The sequence below is a fragment of the Octopus bimaculoides genome, chromosome 6, assembly GCF_046866305.1.
Source record: "Octopus bimaculoides isolate indiv1 chromosome 6, ASM4686630v1, whole genome shotgun sequence".
Classification (NCBI taxonomy): Eukaryota; Metazoa; Mollusca; class Cephalopoda; order Octopoda; family Octopodidae; genus Octopus; species Octopus bimaculoides.
Genome location: NC_142933.1, coordinates 58,959,075 through 58,973,389, shown reverse-complemented (window position 1 = coordinate 58,973,389; position 14,315 = coordinate 58,959,075). Strand labels below are relative to the sequence as shown.

Here is a 14,315-nt window from a genome sequence, read left to right as displayed (position 1 = left end):
TGAACTCTGCTCCAAGTTTTAATACCTCTAATGCAAAGGGTTCAATTCCAGTGTTTCCATTCTTCTCCATTTTCTGGTGCTAGAATGTATAGTTTCAAATTGTTTGGGTGTTGGTACCTTAAATGGGATTTTATTTCTCGTAACTGTTTTTTCCATGAATCTTTTTTTTAAGTTGGTTAATGTCTTTTATGTTCAACATTTTTTCCTTTATCTAGAAATAACATTTTTCCAATTTGTCTAATAATTACACCGTCCTCCTAGCTTTCTTTACCATATCTGTAGGTTTAAAAAAAAAACTTTGTCACCTAACTTGAAGAATTTTGAAGTATTTCTGTTCACCCTTTTTTTAATTTTCATTAGGTATCAGCTTATCAAAGACGTATCTGACCTTTCTAGCAAACATCAATTCTGTGGGTGACATTCCCGCTGGTGTATTCAGATTGGGTGTTATTCAGTACACTCTTAGAAATTGTTTAAGTGCAAAATTGTCCACCTCTTCATTATTCGCCTTTTTCAATGCCCTCTTGAAAGTGTCAACAAAACACTCCGCTTGTCCATTTGACCTAGGATGATAGAGGCAGAGTAGTGACATGTTTGATGACAAACATTTTACAAAATTTTCTAAACTCATCTAATGTAAATTGAATTCCATTATCAGACACAATGGTATCCAGAATACCATACCTGGTGAATAATTTGTGTAACCACAAATGTCAGCTTTTTATATTTATGCCCTTTCGGGCCACTTTGCAAAACTGTCCACCACAACAGGGTAATATGCACCCTTAAGTGGACCTGTATAATCAACATGCAGTCTGATCCATGGAACATCTGTTTTTAGTCGTGGTTGCCATTTAGTGGTAGGCACTTTTGCAGCTAAGGCACACCCACTGCATGCTTTCACTGATTGACCAATATACATAACTTTTCACTAATGATTTCATTCTTGAAATCCCTGGGTGACCAATCTGAAATTCCTTTAATAATCACTTTTGTAGTGTGGCTGGCACTACGGTTCTTTGTGCATACATCAATACATTGTCACAAAATGAGAAATGGTTTGCATTTGTGTTACGCATATTTTTATCTCTTTTAGCCTTCAGTATTTCTTTCATTTTAATAATGAATTTGTTTTCCAATTTTAATTTTATGTCTTGTAAAGTAGCTGGCAGTTCACAAATAATGTTACACAAAACATTTTTAATTTCATTTTTCACTCACAAAGCAGCAATCACGGTATCTTTTAATCTGTAGATGGAAACTTCTACTGTGTAAAAATATGTGAAATTTTTTCATGGTAAAAATAATTGCTACAGCTTCTTTTTTGCTTTGACTATAATTTTTCTCTGCTATCAGAGAACGCGAGGCATGAACCACCGCCTTCATGTTACCATTTTTATATTTATGTAGCATTACTGCTCCTATACTGTACACAGAAGTGTTTCAAGCTATGACAATCTCCACTGCAGGATTGAAGTGTGCTAGCGACAAATCAGATGTTAATATTTTTTTATATTTTGTCAAACGCCTTTTGACAATTTTCCGACCAATTCCATTTCATATCTTTTTTCAGCACGTTATTCAGTGGAACACTCACCTTGGAATATAAATTTGGTAATAATTTGCCAGTCCTAAAAATGCTTGTAAGGTTGTTATAGTGGATGGAGGGGGCATATTTTTAATCACATCTGCCCTTGAAGGGTCTGGTTGACATCCATTTCTGTCAATGATTTGTCCTAAATATCTTATTTTTGCTAAGAAAAGTTCACACTTTTCTTCACTCAAAGTAAAGCCATAACCTCTAATTTTTTTGAACACATAGTTTATGTGCTCTACATGTTGATCCCTAATATAGAACTGCAAATTCACAGTCTGCTAACACTGCATCCATAATCTGTTGCAACTTTTAAGCCAAATGGTAACCTGTTGTATTTATAGAGTCCTTTATATGTGTTCATTGTTAGGTATTTACTCTAATTTCTAGGTACACATCAAAGAGATCCAATTTAGAAAATATCTTGTCACTGTTTAATTTTGAAAACATATCCTCCAGAGTAGGTAGCGGATAGTGGCACATTTTAAGACATTTGTTTAAACCAGTGGCAAAATCAGCACACACTCTGACTTTATTATTCTTTTTCTTAACGTACTCAGTTGATGAAGCCCATCATATTCCACTTTTAGGATAACTACAATTTTTTCTAGTCACTCTAACTCTAAGTTTATCTGTTCTAACATTGTGAACGATACAGTTTACTTTTGTTTGAATGTCAGTATGGTGTTTTCTTTTATTTGAAACTGCACCTTCATTTTAGCGCACAGACCTAATTTATTAGACATAACTTCAGGAAAAATATTGAAAAATTTTTTTCAATTCGTCTAATGACTTGTACTGGTGGAAAAAACCATTCACATTTTTACAGAAAAGATTTATGGGAAGGTCCCATCATCATCATCATTTAATGTCCACCTTCCATGCTAGCCTGGGTGACCGAATAAATTTGTGATATTATTTAACACAAAAACTTTAGCTTTCAATGTTTTTTCACGAAATGTAATGTTACTTATCAATTTGCCCTTAAAATATAATTTTTTTCTTGAAACACCATGGGCAATTTTCAAAGTTTCATTTAATCTAGGTGTCCCAGCTTTTTTCCATGTATCTGTGTTAATTATTGAGATATTGCTGCTTGTATGCAATTGTAACTTTGTTTGTGTTATTAATTTTTACATACACAAATTTTCTTTGAGGTGAGTTTGTATTTTTTGTCACCAATAATCTGTTTACACGATTTTTACTGTTAAACTGTTTTTTTAGGTCCTGTCCTACAATGCGACTTTTCATGGCCTATTTTACCACACCTTCAGCATTTTATATTGTTAAACAGACAGTTATTTTTAAAATTTAGACCACCATACCCATAACATGGATTCAGTCTTGATATTTTTTCTTGTTTCTTGTTACTGGTTGACATGCTTGAATGTGAGAGCAATCTTTCTCTTCAATTTTATCTGTGTCATGTCGTAGATTTATAATCCTCTGACATTCTTCTGCTACTGCCTGCAGAGTTAAATTTTAGTCCTGTTCGAATTTTGTTAATATTCGAGAATGTATATCTGCATCTTTGTTTGCAGTAAGCCCTTGAACAAAAATTAAACACTTGAACATGTCTGGGGTCAACTCATTCAATTTGAATTTCTCACACTCTCTGTTAACCACTCCAGCATAGATGATGAAATTTTCATCATCTCTTTTGACCAAATTTAAGCATTGTCAGCAAATATTGAACAGGGAACTTCTTGATAAAATATTGTTTCATCAAATCAAATCTCACCTGGTTTCTTTGGCAGAATATAATTACTATATCTTTTGTACACTGAAGGGGATAACTTTCTTAAAAGTATTCATACTTTTTTCTCTTCAGACCAACTTTTACACTCTTCTTTGAAGATTTCTTCATATCTTTGAAAATATGCAGAGAAAGTAATGCCTTCTTCTGGTTTATAGCTGAATTCTTCAATGGAATTTGCTACACTGTCTGACGAATATGAACCTGGAGTATTTTCAGAATCCTTCAACATTAATTTCAGAATCCTTCAACATTAATTCCAGCAACTGTTGGTTTTGTTGTTGTAGTTGCTACTGCTGTAACTGCACAAGGGAAACCAATAAGTCCTCCATGTTAAATGATCTTTTCTTTGGTTTCATATAAAAAAAAAATCAATTTTGAACATCCAATGCAAGCTTCGAAAGTGTCTCAGTCCACTTTTAGTCACTTGGAGGGTGGTCGGAATCCTTCCACAACAGGTATATAACATAAATTATTAATTAACTAATAAAATCCACTTACATTTCTGATTAGTCATACTTTTTATGTTATTGATGTTGATAGGTTGCTGATATAGACAAGGAGGGTTGGGGGACAGATGAAAGTGGTGGAGGCAGGTATGGGTTGTGATGGTGGTAGTGGGGCATGTGGTGGGAGCAAGTGTGGGTGGGCACATTACAGAAGAGTAAACTATATAACTTTCATGAGACAAAATATATGAATTTATAAGAAAGACAAGCTATACAAACTTTCAACAAGTCAAAAGCTTTCACTGGACAAAATAAACAAATTATCGTGAAAAAGACAAGATATATATATTTTTCAGGACCAAAATAGAGAAAGAAAGTAGCAAAGCAAGCAGGCTAGTCCATATTATGAAAGAGAGAAATGTATCTATACCAGAAGTCACACCTGGTAATAAAGCTAGCACATGCAGTATGAAAAAAATCTGAGCTATATACATGAAGATACATATAGCATGTATGTACTCAATTTCTAGCTCTGTCTCATACAAATGAAGAATTTATATTAAAATCTGATGTTATTTGCATTTATATATTAAAGTCATACTTTGCTTCATGCAGAAAATGCTACTGATATATGTTTGTGCACATGTATGTGTGCACAAACATATACCAGTGGAATTTCTTGCATAAACATAAATCACCCTCCAATTTGAAATATTGGTAATTTTTACTATATAATAATCTAGCAAAAAGCGGACGAATGGCAAATCCCTTCAGGTAGATGGCCCTGCTCAATCTGTAGAAAAGAGGTATTCTTTTATTTGTTTCAGTCATCTTGACTGTGGCCATACTGGAGCACTGCCTTTAGTCGAACAAATCGACCTCAGGACTTATTCTTTGTAAGCCTAGTACTTATTTTATAACTGCTAAGTTATGGGGACATAAACACACCAGCATCGGTTGTCAAGCAATGATGGTGGGGGGACAAACACAGACATGTGAACATACATAAATACATATATATATATATATATATATATATATATATATATATATATGTGATGGGCTTCTTTCAGTTTCCGTCTATCAAATCCACTCACAAGGCTTTGGTCGACCTGAGGCTATAGTAGAAGACATTTGCCCAAGGTGCCACGCAGTGGGACTGAACCCGGAACCATGTGGTTGGTAAGTAAGCTACTTACCACACAGCCACTTCTACACTACAGAAGATGTACACAGTGTAAGCTGCAGACACATAAGAGGTGCAGCAATACCAGAGAAAAGTTAACAGGGAAAATAGCTTTTGTGGGTGGCAGGTGCACAAGTACAATAAAAAATTCAAATACAGAAAATAGGCTCCATCCAATGCCATGTGGGTAAGTTAGATGTAGTTGATAGCTTCTATTATCTAGGTGACCAAGTCAGTAGTGGAGGTAGATGCTCTGAAAACATAGCTGCTAGAATAAGAATAGGCTGGGCAAAGTTCAGAGAGCTCCTACCTCTTTGGTAACAAAGGACCTCTCCCTCAGAATGAAAGGGAGATTATATGATGCCTGTGTACAAACAGCTATGCTACATGCAGTGAAACATGGACTGTAGGCTTGACAGAAAGGAAGCTTAGTATGCTTTGCTGGACGTGCAATACCAGTGTGCATGTACGACAGTGTTAGCATCTTGAGAGAAAAGTTGGGCATGAGGCATCAGATATAGTGTGTAAAAGAGATGACTATGCTGGTATGGTCATGTGATGTATATGGACAAGGACAACTATGTAAAGAAGTGTCAAACTCTAACTGTGGAGGAACCTATGGGAGAGGTAGACCCAGGAAGACATGGGATGAGGTGGTGAAGCATGATCTTCGAATGTTGGGCCTCACAGAGGCAATGACAAGTGACCGAGACATTTGGCGATATGCAGTGCACGAGAAGTCTCATCAGGCCAGTAGTTGTAGCTGTGCTGGTGTCATGTAAATGGTACCCATGACATTGTAGTTCTGACCATTTCCAGTGCCATGTAAATGGCACCTGTGAACTGTAGTCATGTAAATGGCACTTGTGCATCATAATCACGGTCATTGCTGGTGCCATGCAAATGGCATCCATGAATAGTAGTCACAGTCATTACCAGTGGCGCATAAAAGCACCCATTACACTCCTAGAGTGGTTGGCATTAGGAAGGACATCCAGCCATAGAAACCTTGCCAAATCACACTGGAGCTTGATGCAGCTCTTCAGTTCCAGTAAAACTGTCTAACCCATGCCAGAATGGATGTTATATGATGATGATGACAATGATGATGAATAAGTTCACGTCAACATCTTAATAAGAAACACCAAATGAAGTAGGTTGAATTAACACATAAATAATATACTCAGACGAATGTGACAAAACACACACATTCAACTTTCATATAATTAATAGTGCAATGTGTCCCATGTGGCCAGATAGTTTTTCCCATGCAGTTGAAAAAAATAACTATGCAGTGAAGATTTTCTGCAATATTATCATAATGAAATGGAAGTTAGAAAAACAATGTTACCTTTTCGTTCACAACACTTTGCCCAGGACTCTTCATCTACAGCAGGAGGGCTGATTAGAATCACTTGCTCAGCAGATAATCCACTTTCCTGTTTAAATATATATATATAGTTTAAAATATATAGAGAAAAACACATCAGAGAATGATTAAGAAATCCCTTTGGTAGTTAAATGATATATAAAATTTAATTCATAATTTTGTTATTGTATACTTTTAACACTATGCTATTTTGTAAATATCTTTTGGTATGTATGTATGTGTGCATATGTACATACACATACCTCTCTGTCTCTCTATACACACACATATATATATATATATATATATATATATACATACATACAGTAACCCCTTGCCATATTGCAGTTCAACTATCATGCACACAATACATCATGGATTTTTCTGGCTAATATATGTAAATTCATATCGCGGGCTCCTCAGTATATTACGGGTTTCTGCAGCTGATAGGTATTTATATTTGTTTAGATTTAATTATTTCTGTGGTAAAATAAGCGTTTTCATGCCTAAAAATTAATATTTTCAGAATAAGAATTTATCTTTATGCAAACATGTTTTATTTTTCTCATCTCGTTTATTGGTTGTTGTGCTTTATATTGCTATTTTACCTAGTTTCATAGAAGGCGTCTAGCTTTTTATTGTTGATAGAGGCTATAATAGTAGCTAGGCTGCTAGTTAGCTATGGCCTACTCCAATTTTATTGCTAAAATTTTCTGAGTATTTGGTATTCATATTGAAGTACTTATGTATAAGTTTCATTATAAATTGACCATATTGGTTTTAAGCTGCATCACGTTTATTAGCCAGATGTTATCTTTATTCTGTTTGTTATTTTTACTATTATTGTTTTTGGTGTAGAAACTGCCCTCAGTATTATTGTAGATCGTAAAGTTATGGTTATAATTATTATTATTCTTTCTATTGTTATTTTTATTACTATTACTATCAGCTTTATTGGGGTTGTTCCTGTACGATTCATTTATTTTATTTACCTTGCTAGTATCGTTTCTAACAGGGGCTCTATTGTTTCTTTGAGGTGTGTTATTTTTATTATTATTATTCTTAGTACTGTTATTATTCCCATTATTAGTATTTATATCGTTATCATTTTTAATGCTGTTATTAATCTTTTTCTGAATCTTATCATTCTTCCTACTATGTTTGTTATTACTACTATTATTCCTATTATTGTTGTTCTTATTGTTTTTGTGATTATTATAGTCATTTTGGATATAATTCCTATTATTATAATTTTGAACATTTCTTTTATCTGGGTTATTTTTATAGGGTTCCGAGTAAAGGTACTTAATTTTTAGCTTATAACCTGCTTTTTCTAATGCGCTGTAGAATTCTTTATACTTATTAAAGATATCTTCGTTGGATGAGAGATATGAGATTCTTTTGCTGATGCCTTGTAGAAGTCCACTTTTTACAAAGTTAGGGTGGTTGCTAAATGCCTTTATAGATTTTAGGTTTGTATTTGGTTTTATGTACGGTTTGTGTAGTCCCATGGTTAGATTGCAGTTGGCATCTAAGTAGTTAATAGAATTGTGCTCTTTTTCTATTGTGATGGTTAAGCCAAAACATTTAAAAAACTTATATAGTTTTTTCTTTAGTAGTTCTAGTCTCCTATTTGAGATGTTTTCAGGATAAATAATGTGTCGTATCTGTAGAGGCCTCCTCTGATCTCTGGGAATTCTTCATGTGAATGTGATAAGTAAATGCCTACCAAGTCAGTTACCTGTGCTGAATCAGGGGCTCTCATAGTGATGTCGAAGTTATTAGGGGTATCCTTTCTTATCCATAGTTTGTTATCGAAATTTATTATGAATTTCCTCTCTTCTAACTTACCTTAATCTCATTCATGGTCAGTTTGGTTTGTTTTTTGGCGGAAATAAGAGCGCTATTTAGGATCGTAGGGTTAATTGATGAGTAGTAATCCTCTATGTCTATCTGTAGGAACTTATATTTATTTTTATTCTGTATCCTGGAGAACCACTCAAGGGCTTCACAGGTATTTGATAATAATTCTAGGGTTATTTTATTTTTTATCATAGGGATATATTTATCTAATACTAGCAGTATAGCCCGGTGCTGCCCAGGATTAAGCTAGGATTATTAAGTGATCAAGTGCTTTATTTCAAACCAAAATAAGTAACATCGATATCAGATTTAAGTGAAATCCGTTGAAATTGGTTTGGCTGAAAATGGTTTGCTGGCAATTTGATTGGAAAATCCCATAAGGAATCAGTTTATTGGTTATTTCCACTCACTGACTGTTTTTTTTTAAGTTGCATTAGAGATCTGCATAGAAGGTTGATCTGAAGGTTTGCATCGGGGATCTGGATTGGAGTAACTTAGGAAGACTTACCAACAGCCTTAACCAAAAAATAATGGGCCTGTCCTTTCTAGGTTAACTCTAACCCTAACCCTAAACCCTAACCCTAACCCTGACCCTAAACCGTAACCCTAACACCAACCCTAATCCAAACCCTAACACTAACCTTAATCCTAACCCTAAAACCCTAACCGTAACACCCTAGTGGAAATTGTGCGGGTGTTAATGTGAAAAATTACCAAACCCTTTTTGTGGTCCGAAAAACGGGTTGGGGCGGTGACTGACAAATTGTTACATACCTTTTTGTTTCATAGTTGTTGTGAAATATAAACAAAACTCTTTCGCTCCCAAAGTAGTATATGTGCGTGTGTGTGAGAGTGAGAGGGGGGGGGGGAAGAAAGATGAACGATTTAAAATAAATAAATGATTTAAAATAAATATATTTTAATTGTTGTGTGAGAAAGTATATATGATCTCATTATAGGATATAGTGTCTTTCTATTGTCCCTCTTCCACTTTTTCGTTCTTTTTTCTTTACTTAGATGCTGGCAAACAAACTCTGTCTTAGTTAGAGAAATTTTTTTTCCTTAGCCGCTTTGTGTCTCCCTTTCCCACTTTTTGTTTCCTTTATTTTTGTTAGACGCTAGCAAACACTCTGTTACACCCCTTGTCACAAACACACTATTTCTTTCTTTCTTTCTTTCTCTCTCTCTCTCTCTCTCCTTCACGCGCGTACGCACAGATTTGACTTCGCTATGTCAACAAACTTCAAAATTGGTAAAAGTTTATCGATTTTTACAGCTATACGCGGGTGCTTCTGAGAGAAAAAGTTGACGGAAATGCAGATAGGGTCATGACGAATCTCCTCCTAAAATTGGAGCAATATGTGTGCTAATTTGTGGATGTGCATAAAGTACATTCATGTACACACACACATCCTGCCTTATATAGATACTGATTAATTTAATTTACAAAGATAAGATTTATTAGGGCAGATTAGTTAATTATTGCTCTAGTTTTTTTCTTTTCTATGTATGTATGTATGTACGTATGTATGTATGTATGTATGTACATATGTATGTATGTATGTATATATATATATATATATATATATGTATGTATATATATATATGCATGTGTATATACATATGTATATATTTAAATATGTGTGTATATATGTGTGTGCATATATATATATATATATATATATATATATATATATATATATGTATATATATATATATATATATATGTATATACATATGTATATATATATATGCATATATATGTATATACATATATATATATGTATATATGTCTATATATGCATATAATATATATACGTATATATATATATACATATAGATGTATATATATATGTATATATATATATATATATATATATATATATATATATATATATATATATATATATATATATATATACTACATGTGTGGAAATCTGTGGGTGTGTTTGTTTGTGGCATTGTTATCTAACTCCTCCTACATTCTTTTTATCGATTTTGATGAAACTTGACACACGAGTAGAACTCATGCCTGGAAAACTAGTGACATACTTAGATTGTTGAAAAAAATCGATAATAGGGCCTCTGGAAGGGATTCTCATATCTACTACATATAACTAATATATTATTTTTAAACATGCAACCCATTTGCTCCTGAAAAGGATCCTTATATATAGCGAAGGGAAATAACCTGTTCATATTCGTAAATCATTTCATATAAATCAAATTGAGTATGCTTCTTTCTTACTAATTGAACTATTTGAGTTATTTTTGCAATTTATCCAGTACAACACTTAAAAAAGTAAATAGTATTTTCTTAAACAATAGAACCACTTATTTCGGTAAGTGACTTATTCACAAATATACCAACACTAGTGCTACTGAGGGTAATATTCTCTTCAAACGCACAAATGCTTTTTCAGAGTTATTTACTTTGAATTGTTATTATCTCATATCTGATTAGCCTGTTATTACATAACATGCTTCATGATTTTAGTATACATACCTTATTAGTATTTCCTCCTAAGTTCTATATACTAGGGAAACGTATTAAAGCCCTTTTGGGGGTTACTTCCTTTGAATTCTTACTATAGGGTAATTAATTTCATGGTATTACATAACTAACTTCACAATTTGGGTATTCATAATTTATTGGGAATTCCTAAAAACAGGATCCTGTTTGAGACAGTTCAGTATTCTCAATAAATGCACAAAAACTGTTTTAAGGGCTACATATTTTGTATTGTTTTTACTGGATTAGTGAAACAATCCCTAATATTATTATTATAATTTTTCCAATTTATAATTAACGTTTATTGTTTGTATGTAACTTCCAATTTTCGTTAGTTATGGAATTTACAGGTAGAATAGAGCCGCTGTTTTGGAATTCATCTTTGAAGGATATCCCCATTCCATCTAGAAATGAATATTTTTTTAAACTTATTAATAATATTAAGGATTTTATTATTAGAATTAAATGGAAAGTCTACTTTAATTATAATTATAATATCACTAATAATAATGATGTAGATAATTCAAATTACATTAATTCTAAATTTTAATCAAGAAAAGAACCCCCGTATAATTGGGATTTACAGATTTTAGAGGATAATATTTGGAAGGTAGTGAAAAATATTAAATTTCATAAATACCCAAATAGACATAATGATTATTTAAGAAATCTAGCTATTAAAATAAAACAAATGAGAAATGGAATTATAGTACAATCAGATAAAACTAGGAACATGTATAAACTAGATGTCAAATTATATGATAACCTATTAGAGAAAGAAATTAATAGAAAAATATCAAATTGTTCCGGAAAATACTTTATATTCTATAAATAAGGCCTCTAAATTAATAATGATGAAATATGAATTAGATAATAAGACTGAACCTTATGTACCTATGCACCCTAGAATTACTTTGAAAGACCATAAGGATAATTTTTATTCTGACCCTAAAGTTAGGCTTATTTGTCCTTGTAAGTCAAATCTAGGTAAATTAAGTAAGATCATTTTAGATTAAATGATATTAATTACCTTAAATTATGGAATAGTACTATAGATACTTTAAAATAGTTTAATAATATTAAAGATAAAAATAGATATAAATTTATTCAAATAGATATTGATAATTATTATTCTTCTATTAATGAGATTGTACTTAATAAGGCCCTAATTTATGCAATGAAGAAGGTAGGTATGACTTATGATGAAGTCAATGTAGTTAAAATGGCTAGGAAATCGTTGATTAAATATAAGTTGTGGATTAGGAAAGATACTAGGGACTATTTTGATATACCAACGGGGGCACCCGATTCAGCACAGGTAACTGATTTAGTAGGTATATATTTATTATTAGAACTTCAACTTGAAAACTTAAAATTGGAGGGCGGTTTATATAGGGATGACCTTTTATTACTAACTAAGAATAGCACCAATAGAACACTAAAATTATATAAGAAGAGAATATATAGTTTTTTTAAAAAAAGAAATGGATTAAAGATTACTATATATAATGAGAACTATAATATAAATTATTTAAATGCTAATTTTAACTTATCTACAGGTAATACCCAACCTTACCATAAGATTAATGAAAATATTAAATACATTCATGTGAAAAGTAATCACCCACCCTCAATTAAGAAATCATTAACATTTACTATAGGTAAGAGAATATCATTACTTTCATTCAATTAAGAGATCTTCGAAAAACATGAACCTTATTACAATAAAGCCCTTTGTGAGGTGGGATATACTAATGATACTCTTTTTACTCTTTTATTTGTTTCAGTCATTTGACTGCGGCCATGCTGGAGCACCGCCTTTAGTCGGGCAAATCGACCCTACAACATATTCTTTGTAAGCCTAGTACTTATTATATCGGTCTCTTTTGCCAAACAGATGGGCTTCTTTCAGTTTCCGTCTACCAAATCCACTCACAAGGCTTTGGTCAGCCGAGGCTATAGCAGAAGACACCTGCCCAAGGTGCCACGCAGTGGGACTGAACCCGGAACCATGTGGTTGGTAAGCAAGCTACTTACCACACAGCCACTCCTGCGCCTACCGATATTCAATTTTTTAATAATCAGAAGTATAATTATAATTTTATTAGTAATGATTATAATATTAATGATCTATTTAATAAACATAACCTTTATAATTATGATAAGGTCTATTTAGGTAATTATAGTAAGAATAATAGGTATTATGATAATAAATTACATAAACATAATTGTAATGGAGACAATAATAGATTTAAATTTAATTCTTTTAATGATAATAATAAATTTAATAATATAGATAATAAATATAATAATACCTATAAGAACAAACTTTGGTTAAGCATCCCATATGGCGTCCAAGTTAAAACCAACATTATTAAAGAAATTTTAAAAGTAATTGATATATTCCTTAGAGATAATAAAAAATATTATAATATCTTTTCTACTAATAATTTGGGTGTAGGTTATTCTACTACTAATAATGTTGGTAATAATATCTCTTCTTTTAATAGATTTAAGTTAAATAAGTATTACAAAAATAAATTAAATACTTATTCGAATAATAATAATAATGGGGACTAGGATATAATTAATTGTACATGTAGAGATAAGACGAAATGTAAATTTATTAATATATGTAATTTGAGGGATGTCGTGTATAAATGTATAGTGACTTTAATGGACAGGAATAAACATAATGCTTATAATTTAAATAAGATTTACATAGGATTGACTTCTAATAAAATTAAATTATGGGTGGCTCAACATATGCACTCCTTTAAGAATAGAAATTTGATTAATTCTACTGGCCTTACTAAATATATTTGGGAACTAAAATCTAAAAATATTAAGTACATTTTACATTGGGAGATAGTTTGTAAGGCGAAATCTTATTGTATAGGTAATAATTTTTGTAAGTTGTGTACTAATGAATTTAAGGAGATATTATTAAATAATTATAATACTTTAATTAATTCTTTTGATGAACGAAAAATTAAATGTAGACATAAATTACATTATTTATATAAGTTTAGCTAACTGTGTCTATACATCTATGTGTGTGTGTATGTGTGTGTGTATATATATATGCATATGTATATATATATGTGTGTGTGTGAGTGTGTGTATAAGTCTGTAAGTGCAAGCATGTATGTATGTATATATATATATATATATATATATATATATATATATATATATAGGTGTGTGTGTGTGTATACTATTCCTACTTTACTAATTGTAGTAGTTATAATTTATATTTATTAATTGTGTATTTATTGGTACGTTAATATTTTTTGTGAGTTTAAGGAATTAATATTTTAATGACACTATGATTTTTATAAAATTAATAATATAAATATCTTAATTAATTAATTTAATTATAGTATTATACATTAAATTTCATATATTTCATATATATTATTTAATTTATGTATCTTAGACTTATTCTTTAGACTCTATAATAACTTAGATTTTACAGTTCTATAAAATGTTTACAATATAGTTAAATGTTTAATTATGATTTAAGTTATATAAATTTTAATTTTCATTCATGATTTTATAAATAAAACTTTCATTCATGTTTTTA

At 31.4% G+C, this 14,315-nt stretch overlaps 1 protein-coding gene across 6 annotated transcripts in view; it reads right to left on the bottom strand.

Annotated features, from left to right (window-relative positions):
- LOC106881399 (isoamyl acetate-hydrolyzing esterase 1 homolog) overlaps positions 1 to 14,315 on the bottom strand; it is a 214,722-nt gene that overhangs the window by 89,133 nt on the left and 111,274 nt on the right. For all 6 annotated transcript variants that reach the window (XR_008264422.2, XR_016242282.1, XR_016242283.1 and 3 more), the window contains exon 4: positions 6,337 to 6,424. Coding sequence is in view for 3 of the 6 variants with exons in the window: in XM_052968750.2 (XP_052824710.1) it covers positions 6,337 to 6,424 (88 nt within the window). In the remaining 3 variants the exon portion in view is untranslated. The remainder of the gene's footprint in view (positions 1 to 6,336; positions 6,425 to 14,315) is intronic.